Genomic DNA, 26,301 nt, shown 5'->3' with positions numbered 1-26,301 from the left:
TTCAGCCACACAGACTTCTTTTAGTTTTTCAAAAGTACAGTGTTCTTTTTGTAGCACAGGATCTTTACATATGTTTTTCTTAGGTATATTGTCCCCTATCTATTCCTCCCCTTTGCCTAGCTAACAGTTAAGCTTATGGGTCACAGTACCATTGTCAATTATTCATTTAAGCCTTCCATTCTTGACTTTCAACTCAATGGAAATAATATCCACTTTTGTCTTTCATAGTACAGTCTATTATTCCTTCAAAACAATTATCACAGTTTGTATTTATGCATCTATTTTGACAATTAAATGATTAATGGTTGTCTTCAATATTGTACTATAACCCCATGTGGTCAATGTTTATTTTTGCTAGGCATCTGATTCCAAGTGCCTAGCATATAGTAATCACCTCAGTAAATATTGATTAAATGCAGGAATGACTGGATATCTATCAAGTACCTACTGTGCTCAGTTTTATGTGGAGAAGTCAGTGATGCTACCCTTCAGGGCTCTATAATCTATTGGGGGGACAATCCTATATAATAAAAGGCCAATATGTAAATAGATCGAATGGCAGAACAACCAAACAACCAATCAAAGCATAATATGCTAATGATATGCTAAGGCTGCTCAACCGCTTGCTATGACATGCACTGGCCACCAGGGGGCAGATGCTCTGACCTGTAGGTGAGCTTGCTGCTGGGGTCTAACTGATTGGGACTGAGCAAGATGGGCTGGGCATGTCCTGGTGCCCTCCTGAGACCCTCCCCAGCACTGGTGGGGTCCCTCAGCCTGACCTGCACCCTCTTGCAATCCGGGACCCCTCCTGGGATGTCAGAGAGCCAGTTTCAGCTTCTCCCACAGGCTCCTCCCCTTGGGAAGGCGCCAGATGCAGGGCTCATGACTGGTGAGCACTGCTGCCTCAGTGTGAGCCTCTCCAGATCAGGAATGGAGCCCGTGGCAGGCACAGTGGGGACAGGAAGAGCAGGAGTGGCAGGTAGGAGCTGCAGGTGGCCCTGGACTGCAGGTTTTGGCCTGATCCCTGCAGGCTACTCAGAGGGACCCCCCCCCATGCATGAATTAGTGCACTGGGCCTCTAGTAAGACAATAATACAAAGATTATAAAGAAACAGCACAGGTAACAAATACTATTGTGTAAAATCCAAATATATTAAGATAAGAGAGATCCATCTGATTCCAAGATCAAGACCATACAGGATTTCAGGAACTAAATATATAGAAAGAGATATCTAGATAATGGGAATCACATTAAGTAAACAGTTGAATTGTTCAAGTTGGCTTCAGGTTAAGATTTATGAATGTATGAGAGATAATGGTAGAAAGATAGGTTAGGGTCTGAAGTTGGAGGTCCTTCAATGACAGAGTAAAAGATGAAAAGCTTAGATGTTCTTAAGCTTCCTTAAACAAACAAGCAAAAATTATTATATAATAAGTAGTAAAATTCAATGCATCTACTAATTGCTCATATAATGTCTACATATAATGCATATTAAAGTTGTTTTCCTGTTAATAAAATATCCTTAATAAGGACTGTGAAGAGTTGCAAAAATAAAAGTTTCAGTTTTAGTTATTGAAAACTCTGCAACTGAACATTAATTTTTGTAAGAAAGTATGGGATTTGAAAAATGTTGTATATGAATTCTTAAGTATATAATACCATCAAGCTCCCTGATAATAGAAGGCAGTCTTTGTTTATTAAACATGTTATTAAAATAATTTTAGACTTTGTTTTAAAAATTAAAATATGTATGTACAGAATAATTATAATATTTAGAGGTTATTTTATCTTTACTAAAAGAATATTTAAAAATTTGCTTGTGAGCTGTCCTGAATCACTTTTAGAAAAACCATTAGTCCGGCTGTTTTATCATGTTTTACATACCTTTAAAAATTACAAAATTATGAAACCATTAAAACATTGTTTTGTGTAATGTGCCACTGCATTTGAAAGGTTATTATCTCATATTACCATATATCAGTACTTTAAAATTGAGTAGTTTTAAGCAATTTGATAGTGTGCCTATGGGTTACTTTGCCCTTAGTCAGCCTTGATACAATATATTGTCAGTACTTTTTGTGAATATTCTGATGCGGCATGTCATACTAAAATTTTAATTTTTATCTAGTCAGACCTATCTATCTTTTTTGTTTGTTTGTTTTTTTTTACTGTTTCTATCTTTGGTTTGATACAGAACCCAGTTTTCTTTAGTACCGTTTTTAGTTTTTAACATTGAATCTCATCTGCTATGTAGCAGTCTCCTAATTTCAGTGCTGATATAGTTTACGTCCTTAGTTTTGTTTTCTTTGGTGATTTAATAAGAAAGGGGAGTTTTTATGCAGATAAAATTTACTCTGGTTTAAAATGAAGAACCAGAAACAGACTGTAGGAAGGCTGAATTGTTTTGCAAACTGGAACAATTGACATTATCACCACTAATCAAGGTTATTGTGTTTTCTGTTTTTGTAGTCTCTGTCTTAAAGACAAGGTTAAGGTGTTAGAGAAAAAAAATAGATCTGAGGAGAAGAGTAGAAATGGTGATGATAAGTATAGTAGGCCTTGGCCTTCCAGAATGTGTTTTGGAGACCACAGGGCACAGTGATTGGTTTCCTGCTGCGTGCACCAGTCTGCACACTCTGTGTCATATACACTTTCTCAGACAGAAATTCTGTTTATAGCCTCTGGGCTCTGCCAGTCAGCAGGGTGAAGGAGTCTTTTCAAAGGTAGTTAAATTCACACTGTCTCAAACTTAGTAGGTGCTTAATAAATAGTTGCTGAATGGAATGCTGGAAACATTCTTCCCTGGCCTGGGTCTTTTATGACAAACATTATGATAAAATGATGATGTCAGAAGGAAATTTTTTCACTAAATTTTCAGTTTAATAGTATTTTTAAAATGTTATATAACTCATAATTCACTTGTAATTTTTTCAATTTTGTTTTTAAATTAACAATAAAATAAACTTTTTGAGTGTTATCAGTTGTAGGAGTTTCAACACATGTATAGATTTATGTAACCAAAACCACACTCAGGATTCAAAATAATTTCATCAACCCCCAAGAAAAGAAAATCTCTTTCCTGCTGCTTTATAGTCACTGCTTCTTCATATTCCCAATCCCTGGCAACTACTGATCTGTTTTCCGCTGCTATCGTTTTGCCTTTTTCAGAATGTAATATAAATGGAATCATTCCATATAACCTCTTCCACATTGGCCAATTTCTCTTAGCATAATACCCTTGAGATCTATCCAAGTTGTTGTATCCATAGTTCCTTTTTTATTGCTGAATAATATTCTATGGTATGGATGCCCCAAAGTTTGTTATTTTTCACATTATTTCTTACTTGTTAAGACAGATATTGCTTACTTTTATTGGAATTTTGAATTGTGATATAGATGGTTTTAAATAAAACATTTACTTATTTCTTTGGTTGAACAAAATGAAAAACTAAGTATAGTAAAAAGCAGAACTAAGAGTCAATTCACTTTTACTAAGTAAGAGTGGTGGCTAGCTCTTCTCTGAATGAAGTCAAGAATTTGTATGGCTATATTATATAATAAGACAGTTATTAACGAAAATTTAAACTGCATAGTCTCATTTTTCTAGAATACTTCAGGAATTAGATTTATTAAGTATTCTTGGTATTTGTTAAATAGCCTGTGCATTTACATAGGTTGACCAGTTTCCCGATAATTAGAATTCAGTAAAATTCACTTGTTGAAATGCATTGTACTATAATTTTATCATTTTCAGATGCTTTAGGAACTACCACAGATCTTAAATATGAATTGTCTTTTGCTAGATTACTTATGATTATATGCTATCCTATATATAGGAGAAAAGCATGGTTATATGTATGAGTTTCTGGCTATTTATATTATAGAAAATACTTTTATTATCTATAGTAGATGTCACAGTTAATACCTAAATGCTAGCTGACACAGACATCCAGAACCCCTCTCCCCTCAAAAAAGCCTTATAAATTAAAAAACTTAAGATCTTTGAAATTTAACCTTTGGTAGGATGAGTTATTGAAGTTTTTGAATCGAGGGGTGGCTTGATCAAAGAGTGTTTTTAGAGATGTGACAGTGATAGATGGCAGACTAATGCCAGGGGGAGCAACTAGGCATCAGGGCAGGCTCTACAGCCTGAATAAGGTGATGACAGTGAGATCCAAAATGAAAGGACAAAGCAAGAGCTATTTTGAATGAAGAAATTATGATTCTCACTAACTGACAAGATAAGATATTAAACTGTCCTCCAACATGGTTCTGAGAATGGAAAAATAGTGGTGAAAACAGAGAAATAAGTTTCTTAAGGAGAATGATATTGGAAATGAGGCAGTTGAATATGTTATTATTGGTCATTGATGATCTGGACAAAAAACAGTGTCCACAAAAAGAGGGGACTGAAAAGTAACTTAAAAGTAAGATCTTTTGCCTTGAAATTTTCAGGATATTGGATTGATGCATGTTTGTTTTAATTTTCTAACCTTATATTGTAGAAGGGACGAACTGTAGGCCATCCTTTATCATTGCTTTCCATAAAGGAATCATTAGAAAAATCAACTCAAAATAGTAACATTCAATCATATTATTATGCAGTGTTATCAAGACATTAATGCCTCAAAATGCCATATACCAAATATTTTGCCCACTCTACATTTAGATTTAGCTTCTACGTAAAATGTTCCTTTTATGGCTCTGACCAGGTTATATAGCATAAAAATAAATGTTTAATGTTTTCAGTTTACACTTATTAAGCACAAGTCTTTGTCAGCCACTGTGCTAAGTTCCAGATTCTAGAAATTTAGAAGACACAGTGTCCAGCTTCAAGCAATTTCCAGGCTATTTATTGGACACACAGACATGGGAAGAAGGAGTTATAATATTATATGGGCATTGTTGTAATGGAGGTCTGTGAAGTTGGAGATTCAGAGTGAGGAGGGTTCTGGAATGAGTCTGTACAGGAAGGTAAGGTCTAGATCAGGAAGAGCTATGATCAGTATATAAAGGAGCTGAGATTTTATTTTGCAATAAATACAAAGAAACATTGAAAAATTTTGAAATAGTGAATAACATCAGAATTTTTATGTTAGGAAAGATGAATTGGAGGGTATTATAACTAGCAGCCAGTAAAACCATAAAGATGCTTTAATACAGATGAGAAAAATTCATGGCTTGATTTAGGCACCAGAGAATTAGAGGAAAGTACATATGTAAAATATATTTCAGAAGAACAATTTAGGACATGGAGATTGGTTGGATGCAGGGATATAAGGAAGGTAGATAAGTGTAAGGTGGCTCCCTTATATTTGGGTTTTATACTGGGATAGATGGTGTTGCTGTTCATTGAGACAATGAATTCAGCAAGGTCTGAAATGAAAGCACAGGCTCTTAGCTGATAGTTGAAGACAGGCAGGGATGAGATTGTTCAGTTAGAATGTAAAGAGTGAGAAGTAAGGACACCAGAATGGGGTCCCTGGAAAGGAGAACAGTATGTTAGGACAGTTAGAGAAACTATCCTGAAAGATGCCAAGATCGGTTTGGCTCAATGGATAGAGCGTCGGCTTGGGGACTGAAGGGTCCCGGGTTTGATTCCGGTCAAGGGCATGTACCTTGGTTGCAGGCACATCCCTAGTAGGGGGTGTGCAAGAGGCAGCTGATCGATGACTCTCTCTCATCGATGTTTCTAACTCTCTATCTCTCTCCCTTCCTCTCTGTACAAAATCAATAAAATATATTTTTTTAAAAAAAGATACTATCCTGAAAGAGGACTGAGAAGGAATGGACAAAGAGGCAAGAGAACTTGGAGAGAGTAATGTACACATACTATTGGGAAATGAAAGAAAGAGAAGATAGTATAGTCAGATTGCAGGGGTAACTCAGGTTACATTGGGAAAGCTTGATAATATAGTAACTACATGTGTTGCCTTGGTACTAGACCCTATCAGAACCCGATAGCTTTCAGGACTAAGTTTTTCCTGTCTCAGCGGCTACTTAATGTTATGGTACTTGACTTCCCTTTGCACATTTGTTCTAACCTCATCTCTGCTTTCTCTACTTGGTTATAATTTCTGCTCTGTAGTAATTCCAGCTGGATTGTGGTCCATTGTGGCCTCTCATCTCTCTACTTGATAGAATCAAGACCTTTTCGTTTTTGTGAATTGCCTAATTTTATTGGTGTTTCTTATTTTAAAATCTGGAGAGAAGTAATATGCTTAGGCTAGTTCATCATTTATATGAAGACATTTTATAGGTTGTTGAAGCTAACCCATTCTATAGCCTAGCCAAACACTTAAGAAGTGCCCTAAATAATCTTGAAAAATGTATCCACTGTGGATTTCAGCTCTTTAATTATTGAAGTAGTGTTAAGGTGACAGTAGATGGAATTCCAGAGCACAGGGAGATCAATTAGCCTTGTATAGGAAGAAAGATATTACTCCTCTGCATTGTGATTAAAGAAAGAAGGAGGAATTGGGTGCAGATATCTTTGGAAATAGGGGAGCCTGCCTGTTAGCACACTTTATTAAGTAGTCAACAAAGAGAACTGCTGAGAAGAGAGGTGAAGAATTCCATAATTGCTGATTGTAAAATCCAAATAGATCCAAATAAGAATTTAACCATTAGGAATATGATGAAGTGATTTCTTCCCACTAGGCACATATATAGATTGAGAAAAGATAGATTACTGAACTAGTCCAGAGTTCAAATAGACTGGACTTGTGGCTTGGGAGGGCTTAATGCTTGTTTTATTTTCCTATTTGTTTGGTTCAACTGATTTTTTTTATTCTGGTCTACCATCTTTTTTTGCAGGTCTTGATGACTGTCTGCAACAGTATATTAAGAACTTTGAGAGGGAGAAGATCAGTGGGGACCAGCTGCTGCGCATTACACATCAGGAGCTAGAAGACCTGGGGGTCAGCCGCATTGGCCATCAGGAGCTGATCCTGGAAGCAGTTGACCTTCTGTGTGCACTGGTAAGGACATAAACTGATGGGAAGGGAAACTTTACTTTCTGTCGTTTTCTTTCCTTTTAAACTGATTTTTTCTTTTTTTGTTTCCTTCCTTCTTTCCTTCTGTTTTTAAAACTAATTTAAATTCTAGTAGAAAAAGTCCCCTAAGGTTCAAACAACTGGATGTAGTATTTTCCTCCTTCATTAAATTTGGTATAGTATACAGTGCCAAATTACAAATTAAAGAGGTTTAGCCTTGGTCCAGTAGCTCAGTTGGTTAGAGCATTGTCCCAATATGCAAAGATTGCAGGTTTGATCTCTAGTCAGGACACATACAAGAATCTACCAATGAATGCATAAATAAGTGAAACAATAAATGAATCTCTCTTTCCCTTCCCTCCCTCCATCTCTCTCCTTGCATGCTTTCTCTTTAAAATCAGTAACTAAGATTTTTAGAATTCCACAATTAACAAAAAGGAGAGTTACAACTCAGCTAGTGACATTATGTTTTTCTACTTGAAAATAATTAAAGCTCACCAAAGGAGTTTTCATAGAATTTAGGGTATTCAATTGTATATAATCAGTTATAAAATCCATTCACTTCAAAAAGTTTTGATTTAGGATCACAAATATTAATCCTATTTTAGAAAAATTATTCTTCAGCTGACTTATTTAGATGTTCTTGATATATGCATCACTGAAAATGGAATATTGTACTTTGTATGGTTACTTTTTGTATGTTAAAAGAGCAATACCTAATTAGAGAAGATAAAGCAATGTCAAAATAATCCTGCAAGATTCTGTTAGTACATTAGATATTCTGAGAGGACCATAGATTTTTTTTCCATGTTAGGTAAGATTACAATAACCTGATTGGTTTTACATTTTCCACATATTTGTGAGGGGGGTAGAACTACAATGAAAAGGAGCATGTCATAATATTCTGGGATTGAAATTGGCTACATATATTATTGACAATATTTATGAGGAAATAATTTCACCATAGCCTTAGTTATTTTATTTAAAACAGAGATAATAACAACTACCTTTTGATGCTGTTGTAAAAAGCAAATGAGATAGTGTTTGTATAGTGCCTAATTCAGCACCTGACACACAGTAGGCATTCAGTAAATAATAAGTGTTATTAAGATGATGTTTAATAAGGAATGAGTGGATAATTAAACATAATTTAAAAATGAGTTAATATACTCAGCAGTTTGTGAGTCAGATGTAAGATCTAGTTTCTGCTCTCTTGAAAATCCTAGGGGGTGGCATACAAATAATCACATTACTATAGTATAATTACTAAAATGAAGTAAGTGCTAAATATTATGGGGGCACAGAAGTGAAAATAACTAGCTTGCCTAAAATAGATGGGTTTATATTGTAAGAGAGATAATATTTAAGAAACCTCATAGAGTTTGAATGAGCATGTGTTTGGTAGATGGAGAAACAGAATGGTATTTCAGGTAGATAACATGTACACATGCACACAGAATAAAGAGCTTGCCTGGTGTATTTGAAAAATGGTAAGCTATTTGGAATGACAAAAAAAATAGGTGGGGAAACAGTAGAGGAAATAGGCATGAAAAGATAAAGCCATAATGAACAAAATAAACCGATGAACAAAATAGATCCAGAGACATAGAACCATAAAACAGATTGCAGAATCTCAGAGGGAAGGTGAAGGAGGGTGGGTGGGTGGGAAGAAATCAAAGAACTTGTATGCATATATGCTTAACACAGACAATAGGGTGGTGAAGACCTGGGAGAGGTGGGGGCTAGCTAAAATGAGTCAGTTGGGGGGGCATATGTAATACATTTAACAATAAATATTTTATTAAAAAATTAAGTGGGGGGGGGGATAGGGCCAGACAGTAAACCATAACGTCATGGTAAGAGATTTGTACTTCTTAATGTGCGCATTAGAGAACCATGCAAGAATAATCAAATAGTTGTATTTAGAAGGTAACTGATAGTAATGAAAATGATGGAATAGAGTGGGAATAAACTAAAGATGAGGAGAATAATTAGGTAATGTTTAAAATAATCTACTCAGGCTATAAATAGGGCTTGAACCAAGGATGCATATGCAACAGGAATACAGAAGAGCTGGTGAATATGAGGGGTAAGATTAACGAAGAATTGAGAAGGATTCCATCTTTTCTAGCTGCAGAGATAGAGTCAATTTTGTAGTAATGGGCGTAAGTAAGCAATGGCAGCAAGAATAGTTTTAGGTGGGAATATAAGTCAACTTTTGAATTTGTTGAATTTGAGGCATCTCTGGGTTATTGAGAAAGAGATACTCATCAGAAATGAGTGTATGGGTTTGAAGTTGAAAAGTGGCTGAATATACAAATTTTGGAGTCTCAAAAGCATAGGGATAGAATCCATAGAGGGGAGGGCCTCTAAAATATATAAAACAAAGGATACAGCTCCACACTCAGCACTCTGGCTGAGTAGGAAGAAGTTGCAGAGGAGGCTTATGGAGTGCTCAGAGAAGCATGAAAACAGCCACAAAAGAGTTGTCACAAAAGCAATAGGGAATCCTATTTTCATTAAAGAATATCAATAATGTCATCAAATTTCACACAAAAAAGAGAATAGGATAAGCAAGGGGGAAAAGAGCAGACTGAAAGCAGTTTCTAAATAAGAGTAGAGTCTGAAACCATATTCATTGAATAGCAACTCCCACTTATATATTTCAGTCTTACCTTAATTGTCATCTCCTCAAAGAGATATTTCCTGATCATTCCTCCACCCATGCCTGGTCTAAAATTAACCTTCCAATGTTATTCTTTCTTAACCATCATGTCATCTGTTAATTATAGATGTATATATGTGGTTATCATTTTATTGTAATATCTGTTTCTTCATTAAACTGTAAGCTATGTGGGGAAAGTGACTGTTTATTGAACAGCTAGCATGTAGCACAAATGCCAGGCAAGAGTGGGTGCTGAATAAATATTTTTTTAAAGTATCAGTGAAAGAGTCTTGACACATTTTTTACATAATAGTTCGGCAATCTTCTTATTTCCCTATTCCTGAGATAAGATAAATAAATTCAGACCAGAGCACACATGTACACTCTATCCCTTGTATGAATCAGATAACAAAAATTATGTATGAAATAAACGAGCCCTTGGGGTAAGGTAAGGGTCCACAGTGCTTTTACATGCTGGTCTCCAAATCTGAGTCAGAGTGGCCATGAAGGTGCAATAGAGGGCTTTGGAAATGAGCAGCTAATCCAGCAGTCCCCTATTTGCCACATCTTCTATAACAGCAGCAGTTGGGTGTGTCAGAGCTTGAAGTCCAGAGTGTATGTATGTCTTATAAGTAGAGCTTCATATAGATGAGCTACTCGAGTGCTAGGCTCGTACACTGCCAGTTTAAAGAAGGAAGATTGATGATTGCAGTGTTACAGAGTCTAAACCTGTGGGCTTTGCACTTTGGCTCCCGAACAAGTTCTGCTGACCTTAACTTACTGAAAAGAATGACATCAGAGACAGATGTCCAGACCATTTTGATGTTTGAGCTCTGGAGCTGTGGTAAATCCCTTCAAATTCTAAATTCTAATCCCTCTACAGTTGTGGATTTAAGCACCATAATATTACATCATTTTCTTGGGAAAACTTCATTATGTGGTTGACCTGTTCTGGAAGTTAACACACAAAAATAAAAAAATAAAACACACACACACACACACACACACACACAAGAGTAAACTCATTCTTTGTGTTTATCCAGCAATAAATTGCTCACATTCCCCAGGGAAGTCAAATATTAAACTTCCTTTTCACTGCTTAATGGTTATATATCAGCAAGTTAGAAGTGCAGATATCTTCCAGTTTACGCAACAGATGCTTTCCAGTGAATATAAAGCAAATTACTGAGCAATGAAATCTGATTTACTTCTCATGCCATTATAAAATCAGGAGGTAACATCCAACATCAACAAGCTGAGGTGACTAGACCAGAAATTCTGCTATTGTGAATGAGGAACTGTCATGTTTCTTTGAAACTAATGATTCTGCTGGCTTTTGTACTTTTTTCTTACATCAACTGTACTTATTTCTTCTTTCAAAACCTATATATTCATGTTCAAACAGTGCTACAGTGGGGAATAAAGTGATGAAGAAGGCATAATCTGTGTTCTTAAGATGTATGCCATCTAGTAAAGAAGATGATAGTCATTGAAAAATAATATAGATTTGAAGACAATCCCAGGGGAGAGCAGAAGGAAATGATGAACACTACTAGGGGATCCAGGAAGTATAGGTGGGCTTTGCATTGAGACTTTCAGGATGAGAAGATGTTCACCAGACAAAAAAGTTGGGGAAATTTACCTAGGCAGAAATAGATGTAGAAACAATTGTGAAAGACTATGGAGTGTTCATAGAGAAATGAGAATTTTTTTTAATATAAAATAACTTTTATGTACATAATTTATATCTGCAGAACATAATTGCTTTCTTTAAAAAAAAGAAACTTTACAAATGACAGATATTGCTTTTTTGTCAAAGACTGAGAATTTTTATTTGGCTGGTGTACGGTGGATGGAAAGAAAGGCAATTTATACTTTGTACCACATGATAATTCTTTGCTTAAATTTTTGTTCCTCCAATATGCTTTCTGCCCAGTGCTTCGCACATAGAGGATATTAAATTAATGTTATCTTACTGGATAAGATTCTCTGTCTTTCTCCAGAGAACTATCTTTTTTTTTCTTGCTTACATAACCTCTGACTAAAGTATCTCTTCTCGTATAAGAACACTGAGTAATTAACAAATTTCTTTGCTTCTTTTAAGCTTTGGAATATTTTTATCTGCCTTGTCTTAAAGTTATTCCTGATGGGAATAAATGTTTGAAAGCTAATTTTTATGAATCCATGCAGTATATACACTAAATGGACAGATTATTATGACCTCTGAACGTATAATAACCTGGCCACTCAGTGTGTGTATATAAATATTAGAGGCCCGGTGCATGAATTCATGCATGTGTGGGGTCCAGTCAGCCTGGCCAGAGAGGGGACATGGATGGTTGGCTGGCCTGCCTGCTGGTCGAACTCCTGATGGAGGGGAAAATTTGCATATTAACCTTTTATTATATAGGATATACACTGAGTGGCCAGATTATTATGCATTCATAGATCATAATAATCTGATCACTCAGTGTATTTATTAAGCACCAACTATATTGTTTGTACCATCTTATTTAGAAAGAATTAAGCTATTCATGATTTGGAGGTGTATGAACTCTTTCAAGCTGTTATGCTTTTATTTAATATGCATAATAGTAAAGCATAAGTAAACTATATATAGTTTAATCCATAGCCCTTAATTTATATTCTGACAATACACCTTTTATTTGGAAGTATAGTAAATCATTTATGACAGGATAAAAATAGTTTGCATTTCATTCTTTGTGTGCTTTTCATATAATAGGTAAGCATTTTGCATGAAATTTTTGATGTCTGCAATTGCTAGGATTTGTTTCTTTGCAACATAATTGCTTGGTTCATTCATCTCAAAATAATTTCTAAAAAACTTCATTAAAGCAATCTATTTAGGACTCACTCATTTTTAAAGCAAAGTATTATGAAACCTAAACACCTGTCACATGCTACATTCAAATGAGGAGCTCTGAATAAAATAGCATTGACATTGTAAAATATGTGGTTCCAGTATTGAATATTTTTAGTTGTGTGTTTAGTGAGACTTTGCCACTAAAATGTTAAGTGTGTTCCATTGTTCCTTTCTTCCCTGTGGTTTTGCATGCATATAATTGAAAGAAAAGAGCAGTATGAATTTATTAACACTTGTTCCTTAAGACTAGACAGGCTATGTTGAATCAGTCCAGAGTCACAAAAGATTTCTGGCAGACATCTTATTGGCCAAGAATATGAACAAATAGGTAACATAGGAAAATAAAATAGCTGAATACATTTTATATTCAAACTTTTTTATGTAGTCTTTTCTATACCAATAGTAATGCCTAGTTTTTCTATACATATCCAGTGAAAAGCCAGTCTGTAATGAATAAACTTGTATTTTTATAAGGTTGAAGTAGTACATACCTGTGGCCAAAAGCAAAGAATTTATTTATTTATCTGATGCTTGTTTACATGACAGGCAAAGGAGTGTAATTTACTGGTAACTTAGCGAGTAACAACACACTATCCCCTTTCATGAAATAAACAGCAGGAAGATATTTGTGTTGACAGTAATTGATTTTGAGCTACTTAGAATTGAGAATTGTGACGACAAAAATTAACTTGAATGGCCAGTTAATCCATCCTTTTCTTAATATAGTACCACAATAAGATTCTAACCTATTGTTATAACTCTTCTAAAATTGAAAAAAATGCTTTTGAATTATTAGTTTAACTAGTTATATTTGTTAACTAGGATTAGTAATAAGTATCCTCTCAGTTTTTTACTGAACTTTTATCTCTTGCTTCTACATTCTTCTTTCCTCCTCATTTTTCACCTTTTCTGCATGTAGGATAATTTTTACAGTAGGTTTCCAAGTTTGGAGGCCTTCTCAGTATATCTTTTCAAGTTTTGTCCAGAGGACTTTTCTATACCCTAATTCTTGAATTGTATTAAAAATAAAACTAATACTGTCTTAAATGTAATAGAAGTTTTCAAAGTACTTTTGCTTTGCCTTCAGATTTTTATTATTTAGATGCCTATATAGATAGATATAATTTAAATTAATTTTTATGGAAGCTAATGGCTATACAGTTAAACCATTACCAGGTTGATTGATTAGAATCTAATCAATTCCTCTCTAATGAACTATTATAATTTGAGCTTCTGTAAGAAAATGTTATAATTTGTTTATAAATAAAAAGTTTCTCATTGAAATCATTAGTATGCAAAAATGCAAACATTGTTATATTTCAGGGAAAATGCTTTAACACAGGAAAACATCTGAAAATGTTTTAAGGACTTTAGAAATATTTACATTTAGTTAATATAACTTCAAATTGTTCTATCTAGTCATTAGAGAGTACTTTTTATAAACTTATGCAAAGATTTCCTTCTTGATATAATGACAATCTGCATTACCATAAATCTTTCAAAGTTTTCACAAATAATCCATGCTCAGGTGCAATAGAATTTGAATAGAATGTTATTTTATTTGTGCAAACCAAATCTTTTAACTTGAGAGAGAAAATATCACTATTTAAATTAAGCAGTGAAAATTTAATGGTCCTATAATTTTTTTTAAAAAATCCTTGGCTCCAAAAAGATGTTCTTTTTAAAAAAATGTAAATTCTCAGCAAAAAACAGACTTTTTTCACTATTAAATCTTTAGTGTTAACATACTTAACATAATGGAGTATTTAATGTTTATGTATCCAAACCATCTCCAGTCCCTCCTTTTATCTCCTCTAAATTTGCTTTTCTTAAATTACTATGGAAAAAATAAACCTAAATTTCAAATAAAATAGGTACTTCCAGTAGTTAGTTTAATAATAATAGGTACTTCTAGTGGTTGTTGACTTAATAATATAGCTAAACCCATGTACCATTTGCTTTCCTTTTTTACTCCCTTAGTATTTTTATCTTCCATTTTGTATCATTTGTTGTCACCAGGCATCCTGATGACTTGTCCCATTCTGAACTCGGTCTACTCTAAGCTCTGAGCTCTTTAAGCAAACAAAGAAATCTTTGGGTTTTATAATTTCCATAAAGTGATAATACTTTTAATTCTACACGGGACAGTAATGTTTGTTTTGCTGAGTAGTTCAATCATCATCATCACCTTTTGATCGACTTAGCTAGCCTTTATTAGAGATGTTTTATAACTCACAATTAGCTGCTTTAAAATTTAATTTTAACTAAAACCTTCCCCTGAAGTTTATTTGAGGGGATCCTATAATATTTCCTAATGAATACGGTAGAAACGCTTGTTTGCATTATTTCTTGTAATCACTTTCTTGTTTGCATTAATTTGTAGGTAAAATATTTAGGGTAAAATAATAAACATTACTAGAAATTGAAAAGTGAGACCAAAGAAATGAAAACAAATACACTTACCAAAAAGTCACCATGATTGCCTTGGATGTGTTTCACATTTGACTGTGAGCTAATGTAACCATGATAAAAGTAAATATAAGTTTAATTTAATAACTTGTATTGTAAAAAGGATAAAGTTCATTGGTTCCCCTGAGGAAGGAGAGTTTTTCCTGGTACCATATTATAAAAGAAACTTCTATTTGAAATATAGAGAGGACACAGAAAAAAAGATATTCTGTGATCTATTTCTTACTTCTTTTTATTGTTGGGTTGTGCTTACTTTGCTCATTTTGAGGGCCGAATTTTCCTAGTACCTACAATCACAATGTGCACATGCTGTTAGAATAGATGCTCAAAAATAATTGTTGACAATAATGAATTTCACAAGCAAATGAACTTATGTTTGGGTTTAAAAAAACACTTATGGATCCTTATAGTCGTTTTCTGTCCTGGGAGGTATATTTCCAAGATATAATGCCCTCATCTACTCATGTTCATATTAGTACTTGACTAGTACACATTTTATTGTAATTTATCTGATATTTCTCCAAATCCTCACTTGACGGGATCCACTAGACCAGGAATCTTAGCTTACCCTTTTGTAACTTAAAAAAATTGTTTTATTGATTTCAGAGAGAGGAGAGATAGAAACATCAATGATGAGAAAGAATCATTGATCAGCATACCCCCTACTGGGGATCAAGCCCACAACACGCAACCCGGGCATGTTCCCTGACAAGGAATCGAACCAGGGACCTCCTGGTTCATAGGTCAATGCTCAACCATTGAGCAATAACACCCAGGCTCATTTGTTACTTTTAAGACTGTTCCATGGCTTGTATGTATTATAGTAAAGTGCTCAGTAAAGATTTTAATGAATGAATAAAATATTGACTTTAAGCATATTTGTTCTTTTTCTTTTATAATTCAGAATTATGGCTTGGAAACCGAAAATCTAAAAACCCTTTCTCACAAGTTGAATGCATCTGCCAAAAATCTACAGAATTTTATAACAGGGAGGAGAAGGAGTGGCCATTATGATGGGAGAACCAGCCGAAAATTGCCAAATGACTTTCTGACTTCAGTTGTGGATCTGATCGGAGCAGCCAAGAGCCTGCTTGCCTGGCTGGACAGGTAAAAATCTTCCAAATGTTTCAGAAGTAATTTTATTTGAACACCAGTTTGAATATGATATTATTTCATGTTTTCTTGTGAAAGAATTGTACAGGTAGAGATACACACATACAAAAATATATGCAAGCACACACATAGCAATCTATGAAGTTAGTGGTATCTTATGTTTGTTTCATAGGAAGAGGAAATGTGACAGAACCTTGAAGGAAATTACTTAAAATCATCTATTTGGCTTCCATTGCTGCAAAATTTTTCAAAATGCTTAGTTTGTGTTATATCATGGTGATCAATGAAATCAAATATAATTTAACATTTTGACCGTAAAAATGAAATACATACTTGGGGTCCGGGGGGAGGGCAACCTTGTGATAACTTCAAAATTTCTACTGAGACTTTTTTTAAAATTGAAAAAAGAAAACTGAAGTTTATATTTTGAAGATCTTTCACAGAAAAGTTTACTTCCAGGCCGACTTGCCTATAATGATGATGTTTTTAACAGTTTAAGTTTTTAAAAGGAAAGATGAGAAGGGTGGGGGGAGAAATTATTTGCCATGCTAAGGCATTTGCACTTAATGCTGCAGGCAGTGAGGGCCTATTTAGGGTCATTGTTGTGTTCTGATTTGTAAATTTTGCAGACTACTTGGACTATAGTGTTGAGAAAGATTAGAGAAGATTAAGGCTAGAAGAAGTGAAACCAATTAAGAAGCTATTTTAAAAACTAATCATGCTGCTGCTACTGTCAGTGGTTCTGATATTAATACCTCCAGCCACACTCATTTAATACAGTAACAATAGGATGGTTGTCTTTATTTTACAGATAGGAAAACTAGCACTTACAGAGGTTAAGTTCAAAACCAAATGACAATTAAGCATTGGAGCCAGGATTCAGTCCAGGTATCTGACTACAGAATCGATCCTCTCCACTGCTCTTTATTGATACTTTTAATTAATTAGAGAAAGAACAGTGAGGATGGAAGAATGTTGGAGATATTTATGCAGATAAATAAGACTTGGTGACAAGTAAGATCTAGAAACTAAGGAAAAGGAGATATATTAAATTAAGAGTATCTGATTGGCTGAACCAACGGATGGTAGTGCCATTATCAAAAGAGAAGGAACAGCTTATGGTGAAAGACACATGTTGAGTGTCAGGCATTATAAATTGTGATGGCTGGAGAATATTCAAGTGATAAGGTCTTTAGAGTATTGCTGTTCATAAAAGATATATGGTTGATAGAAATTTGGGGATCATCAAAGTCATAGATATATTAATATGGTGGTATAAGGAGAATTATAGAATTCTCTGCTCTATTTATTTTCCATAACAAATAAACCCTAGCACACTACTTAATTTACTCATGTCGTATTTTTTTTATTTTATTGTTTCAAGTATTATGAATAGTAGTACATACATCTCCTTTTTTCATGTAGTATTAATATTTTGTCTGACTAGTCTTTATATGACTAGTGTGCTTGAAGACAGCAGGGATTTTCAGCTTTTTTATTCAGTGATATCTTAATTATCTAGAAGAGTTTCTAACCTATAATGGGTACTAAAGAAATACATTTGAGTGACTGAAGAGAACTTGGATGAGGAATGAGCTCTGTGGACCACAACAACTGAAGAATGATTAGGAGTTTAGCTATGGAAAAATATAATAAGACATAACTGAAGAGGAAGGAGAGAATTAGTTGAGAGTGGTTTCATAGCAGCAAAGGCAATAAAGAGTTTGTTGTCTTTCTATTGAGATTTTGATGTTGCTTTATTTTTTAAACTTCATTTAGAAAAAATTAACATGAAACTGTGCGAGTTTAAGGTGTAAAAATTAACATGAAACTGTGCGAGTTTTAAGGTGCGAGTTTAAGGTGATGATTTGATACACATTTGTATTGCAAGATGATTACCACATTAAGGTTCATTAAAATGTTCATCATCGGACATAATTACCTTTTCTGTGCAAGGGAGAATATTTAAGGTAGGAGTAAAGAGATGTAGGAGCAAAAGGAAGTGGTCAATAGAGTCAAATGCTGCTGTGAGATTAAGTAGGTTAAGGATTGAAAATGTGTTGTAGACTAGGGAATCAGGGTATATGTGACCTTACCAGCACCAGTTTGGTGTTTTTACTTAGAACTCATGAAAAGTAGAATGCATGAATTGGTTATGAGTTAAAGGTAAGTGATAACTCCTCTTTGAAGAAATGTTTCTGTGAAATGATTTGTTATTCAGAATAGTTTAGTATCATATTAACATCCCCTTTACATAGATTCTTAATATTTTAGTGGTGATGGAAAAGAGAAGACATATGATGAGTGCTATTTCTGTTTTGGAAGCTCGACTTTGTTTCCTACTCTTGCCATGGATTGTATGAATACCTTCACTGCTCCTTGGCCAGTATACATTTCAGAAGGTCCCCAAATCAATTTAAATGTAATAGGATTGTATCTTCAACTGTGCCAGGTGAAATGTTTATTTAGGCTGTTTGTTTTCCTGACACGTAGCCCAGACTTTTGTTAGCTATTGTTAGTGTTTGTATTTAAGTTATATTTTTATTCCTTTCAAAGAAAAAAAAATATTTTTAGGTAGCAAACAAGCAAGACAACACTCCTCAGGCCCTCTTGTGTCATTGTGCTCTGAAAATTACAAAGGAAACAAAACACACTAACCAGTGTTAGAAAAGCCAAAAGAGCAGTGTTCTCCAAGACTATTATTGTGAATCCCTGTTGAAATACATCCTGCAGTAGTTTAAAAAGCAGGTGATAAAGAGTTGAGATTCAGCTCTGCCTCAAGCCTTGGGTAACCTAAAACTTAACCCCTGTTTTTATTTTCTTTTTAGAATAAGGATGTAAGACCTATAGAATTTGAAGGTCTCTTCTAAGCTCTAATATTCCATAACTCATGGGCCTTGTTCACAAAAGCCACACGAAATTTATTTCCATTTATGTAATCTCAAAGGATAAACACTAACAAAACTTATTAGTGACTTATAGAATCATGATTTAAGTCCCTAACTCTTCTCTAAATAAATTTAGTTAATATTTTGTTTGCTTCATTTTAAGTTCTAGAACAGAGCTAATCTATATTTATGCTTTCTTTATATAAGGTTAAGAATATGTCTTGGCTTGTTTTATTTTTGTTTGCTTTTGAATAACTTAGAATTTACATAATTAATTATAAAAGTTCCATGGAAATAATGTTGATCAAAAGTTCTTTTTTTTTTTTAGAATCTTAGATTTTAATAATCTAGGACCTTGAAACGTATGTTCTTGAGTCTTAGACACAGAGAATCTAGGTTCTTAGACTAAATCTTAGAACATCACATCTGAGAACATTAGATTTTAGAACCTCCAAGAATCCAAAAGATTCTTAGAACTTTTGAATTGCGGAATCTAGTATCTTAGATCTTTAGTATCCAGAATCTCATAACAAGAGTTTCAAGGATCATAAAGCCTTAGAAACTGTAGTTGACCATCATTAGAATTTTACAACTTGAAAGGATAAACTCTTGAAGCCTTATGTTCTATACTCTAGAGTCAGCCAAGGGGTTTATACTCTAAAAGGCTTAGAACATCAAATTTTAGAACATTAGGCCTTAAAACCTCCTTATCCAGAATTCTGGAATATGGAGTCTTATACCCTAAGGACAATTTTGTCAGTAGAGATTTGCTTTACTTTGGAGAGTTTAAAATGGCCACTGCAATCAAATATTGCTAAGCATTGGTCTTTATCCTTAGTTTATTCCTTTGATATGATATAATTCTACCAGTTTAAATATGGTTATTTTGTTGTAAAAGTGGCTTAATTTTTTTTAAACAATAAATTTTTGGCATTAAATTTTTGTTACATTTTGGAGAGAACTTGCATGCTCAAATGATTGGATTTAATTGCAATTTTTATTTTATGTCACTTGAAGGGGGAGAGAGGAAAAGATATGCTTTTAAATTCAACATTTTAGCTTTCCTTATTAGCTTGTAGTTTGTTTAGGATTTCTTAACATTAATAACCTTTTTATAAATACAATGCTTTTGTTTTAAAGCATACAAAAAATAATTTCTTGTAGGACCATAAACCTTTGCACTAGAAAGACGTATAAGCATCCTATTACTCATAACAGCCATTTATTGATAAGCCAAGGATTTTATCATTTTAAAAACTATCTGGCATCAAGAAGCTTTCTTTCCTGGAATTTTATTTCCTTGACTTTAAAGTCACTGTGTCCTTTTTGTAAATAGTCTGAGCTCTGCCTTGGGTTTTCTTTATAATTTAGAACAAATCTCTCTGTTTGTTTTGTTTTTGAGCTGATTGTGTTCAGTTCTTCTCTAGATGCCCACTTATTTATTTCATAGATCATGAAGTCATGATTGAATGGTCATCTTTGGTAACTCACAGAGATTTGAACCCAGTCTGTCAGCTTCTTTTTATGTATGAATATAGGCAAAATCACCACACCTAAGAATGGTTCTTGGTATGGTTTTAAGTGATTTATCTTTAAAATAAAAACAAGAGGAATTCATTACAAAATAATGAATTTCTTTATGTTTTTCTTTAGCACATGTTTACATTACCCACCCTCCCAGTTTTCTTGACATTTAATCATGATCGAGAATCATGTTCTATTTGAAATATGAGTAGTCAGGAAAGGGAAGAAAATATGCTTTAGAATTAGTTTGCTACAGGCATTCAGTCATAAATGGATTTTTCTTTTGGTATATTTTGAAGAACAAGTGACAGTCTCAAGTATTTATGGGAAAATTCATGCTGTAATTCATATTATCACTCTTGAATTAAGTATTTAGTTTTATTAGCAGACTGACATTTTCAAACCTAGCAATCCAAACTTTTTAATGATGCCAGAAGCATCTTTGAATTCTTAATTAAAATGATAGTTTTTATGCTTCAATGCAGCAAAAATAAAAGGTCTTTAGCATTTTTTATTAATGATTTTTCCTAGAAATGCTTATATTTTACATTTTTTACAATAACTTTAAAGGGACCTAATTTGCATTCTATAACATTCACTTGTTTTGTTTTACGTGTACAACTTAATGAGGTTTAGTAAATTTGGATATATCCATGCAACCATCTCTACAATTCAGGTTTAGAAAACTTCCATCAAGATAGAATATTTAAAGCTGGTCTTACTTATGACTAAATAGGCTAATTTTTGAACTAAAATCATAGATTAATAACATGTATTTTTTTCTGTTTTAAATTTTATTAATTTTTTATTAAATTATTATCTTTGTACATATACCATTGCCCCCCCCATACCTGCCCTCCCTCCCCAGAGTTTTGAGTCCATTGGTTGTACTTATATGCATGTATATAAGTACTTCGGTTGATCTCTTATCTCCCCCAGATCTCCCTAACCTCCCCGCTGTAATTTGACAGTCTGCTTGTTGCTTTACTGCCTCTATATCTATCTTTTGGTTCTTCAGTTTATAACATGTATTTTTATAATTAACTTCATTTGAATTGATAATGTCTCCATCTGTTTCAGAAATATATATATACTGAATTTTAGAATAGGAGTAAACAGATTAGTAGAAGAGAGCCATAATAGACTGTGGTATATGGAATTATTTAGAAGATAATATGTTAAAACAACTGGGGGTGAAATCATAATTTAATAAATGATACTACAGCTCTTAGTTAAGTTTTTGGAAAACAAATAATGATAGAACACTACCAGATCACTAAAATCACTTTAGGTATACCATTTATTTAAGTGGAAAATATAAATCCATAAGAAACTACAGAAAATATAGAGAAAATTATATCTAGATGTAGAAAGACTTATTAAATTCTTAAAATGTGGATTAACTTAAAATAAATATACTGTTTGACTTTTGACTAAATTAAATTTAAAAACATGACAATATATAAGACAGATGCCAAACTGGGAAAAAATACTTGTAACAGATATGAGAAGCTGGGGGTTAATGTGTATTATGTGAATATTACATTCAATTAAAAACAACTATTTGCAAGTGATATTAAATTAAAAACAAAAACTACCAAAATGTAATAGATAATCATATACTAGACAACTCAAAAAAAGAAGAAACAGAAATTGCTTGGAAGATGTATGTAACAAACAACAGAACTTCTAAGAACATGGAATGAAAATTGACAGAACTAGAATAAACAAATTCACAATTATAGTTGGCTACTCCATTCTCTCAAAAAAAATGATAAAACTACTAACAAAAAGTTAGAAAGAATTAGAAGTGCTGAATAATACCATCAGCAACATGATATAATTGACATTTTTTAGAGCACTTTGTCCAAAAACAGCAAACTACAAATTCTTTTCACTTGCCTATAGAACATTCTCTAATATAGACCTGCATCATAAAACAAACTTTAAATACATCTAAAATAATTGAAATCAGAATGTGTTCTTTAGCCATAATGGAATCTAAGTAAAAATTAAACAACACACTTCTTAATAATCCTTGCTAACAAAAGTAATATGCAAATTGACTGTCACTCCAACACACAAGATGGCTGCCCCATGTGGTCAAAGATGGCTGCCCCCATGTGGTCTCCACAAGATAGCCAGCAGAGGAGGGCAGTTAGGAGGGACCAGGCCTGAAAGGAAGGGTAGTTGTGGGTGATCAGACCAGCAGGGGAGGGCATTTGGGAGGGACCAGGCCTGCAGAGGAGAAAAGTTGGGGGTGACCAGGCATTCAGGGAAGGGCAGATGGGGGGGACCCAGGCCTGCAGTGGAGAGCAGTTGGGGGAGGGGGACCAGGCCTGCAGGGGAGGGCAGTTGGTGGGGGGACTAGGTCTGTAGGGGAGGGCAGTTAGAGTGACCAGGCCTGCAGGGGAGGGCAATTAGGGATGACCAGGCCTGCAGTGGAGGGCAGTTAGAGGTGACCAGGCCTGCAGGGGAGGACAGTTAGGGGCAATCAGGTTGGCAGGGGAGCATTTAGGCATCAATCAGGCCAGCAGGGGAGTGGTTAGAGGGTGATCAAGCTGGCAGGCAGAAGTGGTTAGGAGCAATCAGGAAGGCAGGAAGGCAAGCAGTTGATAGCCAGTGGTCCTGGATTGTGAGAGGGATGTCTGACATCCCTCGAGGGGTCCCAGATTGGAGAGGGTGCAGGCAGGGCTGAGGGACACACAACCCGAATTTTGTGTACCAGGCCTCTAGTACATAGATAAAAGAGGAAGATGGGAAATAAGAAATACATTAAACAGAATGAAATTAGAACAAATAAGTTTTGTGGCACATAGCTAAAACAATACTGAAAGGGAAATTTATAGCATCAAAGTCTTATATCAGAAAAAAAAAATCTCAAATCAATTATCTAAGCTCCCATCTCAAGAAAATAGAAAAAAAAAAATTTGTCCATTAACTGGAATGAAGTTTCAGTTAAGCAAGATGAATGTGTTCCAGAGATCTGTTCTAGAGCAGTGTATTCATAGTTAACAATACTATCATGTACACTTAAAATGTTAAGAGGGTAGATCTCTTGATAACTATTCTTACAAGAAAGTAAAATTAAAGAAAATGATAAAATAACAGCACAATAATCCCAAAGCAAGAGGAAGGGAACAAATAATAATGATAAAGGAGCAGCAATCAATGAAACTAAAAACAGAATCACAATAGAGAAGTCAATAAAAATTAAAAGGATAATAAAGGAATACTACAAATAACTTTTCATACAAAAGTTAACAGATTAGATGAAGTAGACCGCGTCTTTGAAAAACACAAACTACCAAAAGGTACCCAAGTTAAAATAGGAATAATAATAGTGCGTATCTTATAAGCTGTTGTGAAAATATTAATAATTTCGTGCATGTAAGGCATTTGGAAAAGTAACTGGCACATAGTAAGTCCTTAGTAAGTATTAGCTGTCATTGCTAACTCTTAATTGTGAATATCTCAAAGATGTATTGTACTCAAAATCTTTCTTCATTTGAAAGTAAATTAAATGTTGTCTTTGCCTAATGTACTCCTTTTTTGTTGATTTGTTTTAGATGTAATAAAGAGACCTTATAAGAAGTACCAAAGAACTTCTAAATATTAGCAACTAAAAAAGTGAGAAATTTTATGGAAAACAAATATTATATTATTTGACTTTAATTTTCTTCAAAGCATTTCTCTCAGTTTTTTTTATAGCAATGTCCTAAATAGTTTTATCATTATGAACAATTTATTTCACATTATTCAAAATCTTATGTTAGGCTATTATAATTTTGGAACCTTTCTTGGAATTTTTGGAATCACAGTTTTTCTTTTTTCCTCTATAGGTCCCCGTTCGCTGCTGTCACAGACTATTCAGTCACAAGAAATAATGTCATACAACTCTGCTTGGAACTGACAACGATTGTGCAACAGGTATTAACCAACAAACTTTCCTTCTGTTAATTTATTAGCTCTTTAATATTCTATCAATCTGAACTATTCTATTTACCAAGAGTTAAGATATGGGTTTAGGAGACTCTCATTAAAAAACAAGTGATTCTGAAAAAAACAATATGTAATTATTCATTGGGAAATTATTCATATAGCCCAATAAACAAGGATTTTATTTACTGGAAGATGTAAAATTAAACTGAACCTCTAGAGACACCATTATAATAAGATCGTAAGTGTGTTATTAGTTTCACACTTTTTCAGGGGGTTGACTATATTGCCTTTCAGAAAATGAAATTGCCCCATTTGAATAACAATCTGAGACTTTTGCTCTGGGACACCATTATTCCCTTATTAGTACAATTATTAGTTTCACTTATATAGACAAACATACAAACAAATGTACACAATAGCCTCTAACACTTACATGATCTACTTACATGACCTGATTTTTTACTTCAAATATTATCTATGTCCAGTATCTACAAATCAAATGCCTTCGGGAGTGCAGTAGTTAATATAAAAATGTGCAAACCAAACCTGGCATAAGATACAAAGAAATTTTGCTTTCCCTGTTTCTGCATCATTGGATAGGTTAACAGGTAGCAGTGCCACAGCAGCGAGAGGCTGCCAGCAGCCTTACACAGAGTGGTGGCTGCACGCCTCAGACCTTTCAAGTATGTTTTTGTTTTTACATTTAAGTAAGTTTTTGTAGATTATACTGTATAGTAGCAAATTTACCTCTCTACCATTTCTTTGTATCTTATGCCAGGTTTGGTTTATTTGCTACTATACAGTATAATCTACAAAAACTTACTTAAATGTAAAAACAAAAACATACTTGAAAGGTCTGAGGCGTGCAGCCACCACTCTGTGTAAGGCTGCTGGCAGCCTCTCGCTGCTGTGGCACTGCTACCTGTTAACCTATCCAATGATGCAGAAACAGGGAAAGCAAAGGATGAAATACAACAGTACAAAGATCATTGGGGAAATTTGTGAGTTAACTTATCCTTTTACTCCCTATTCTCTATTACCAGTGGTAATTAAGAGTTTCTCTTATCACCTGTATTTTCTCTAACAAATAAGAAATTTTATTAATATAGATTTAAATGCTTCCGTCTATTTTATGTTGTATTGTATAAATTTTATTTGTACCATTTCTCTGAAACTGCAGGTTTTTAAGATGTCATTCATTACAAAAAGGATAGTAATTTTGTGACTTTTAATTCTGGAACATATCAGACATTGATCACGATTATATCATGGCAGTGAGAAGGTCGGCAACTCATTGCTGTGAGACATGCATGAAGATGGTGGACATTTTATGAGCTTTGAAGTACCCTAACAGTGTCACTGCATGTCTTCATACTTTGTATCAATAAATTTCCTTTCTGAATTTCAAAAATCTCAACTGTGTAATAGGAAAAAGAGGGGCATTTTAGAATAAGTTCCGCAAACCTTTTCTGTAAAAAGGCCAGAGTAAGTATTTATGGCTTTGTAGGCTATAAAGTGTAGACTACCATGTGTGATGCAACTACTCAGCTCTGCTTTTGTAATGCAAAAGTTCTGTGTGTGTGTGTGTGTGTGTGTGTGTGTGTGTGTGTAAGTAAATGTATGGGTGTTGCTATGTGCCCTTAAAACTTATTTCACAAAAATAGGCAAAATTATGCATTTGGCCCATTGCCCTTAGTTTGCTGACCTCAGTTCTAGGGCAGTGCTAGGCCAGTAAGGTCTGCTAACAAGCAGCATTCTTATCACAAGGAAACTTGTTAGAAATTCAGATACTTTCAAAAGCACCCCAAAGTACTATG

At 34.0% G+C, this 26,301-nt stretch overlaps 1 protein-coding gene across 5 annotated transcripts in view; it reads left to right on the top strand.

The window, feature by feature from the left end:
• The window catches only part of CNKSR2 (connector enhancer of kinase suppressor of Ras 2), a 240,265-nt gene that overhangs the window by 38,043 nt on the left and 175,921 nt on the right, over window positions 1–26,301 (top strand). For all 5 annotated transcript variants that reach the window (XM_084869473.1, XM_084869471.1, XM_084869470.1 and 2 more), the window contains exons 2-4: window positions 6,821–6,984; window positions 15,922–16,124; window positions 24,385–24,472. In XM_084869473.1, the coding sequence (XP_084725599.1) occupies window positions 6,821–6,984; window positions 15,922–16,124; window positions 24,385–24,472 (455 nt within the window). The remainder of the gene's footprint in view (window positions 1–6,820; window positions 6,985–15,921; window positions 16,125–24,384; window positions 24,473–26,301) is intronic.

Source organism: Pipistrellus hanaki (assembly GCF_964339955.1).
Source record: "Pipistrellus hanaki genome assembly, chromosome: X".
Lineage (NCBI taxonomy): Eukaryota > Metazoa > Chordata > Mammalia > Chiroptera > Vespertilionidae > Pipistrellus > Pipistrellus hanaki.
The sequence above is the reverse complement of the archived record's forward strand: the minus strand, read 5'-3'. Positions and strand labels throughout refer to the sequence as shown.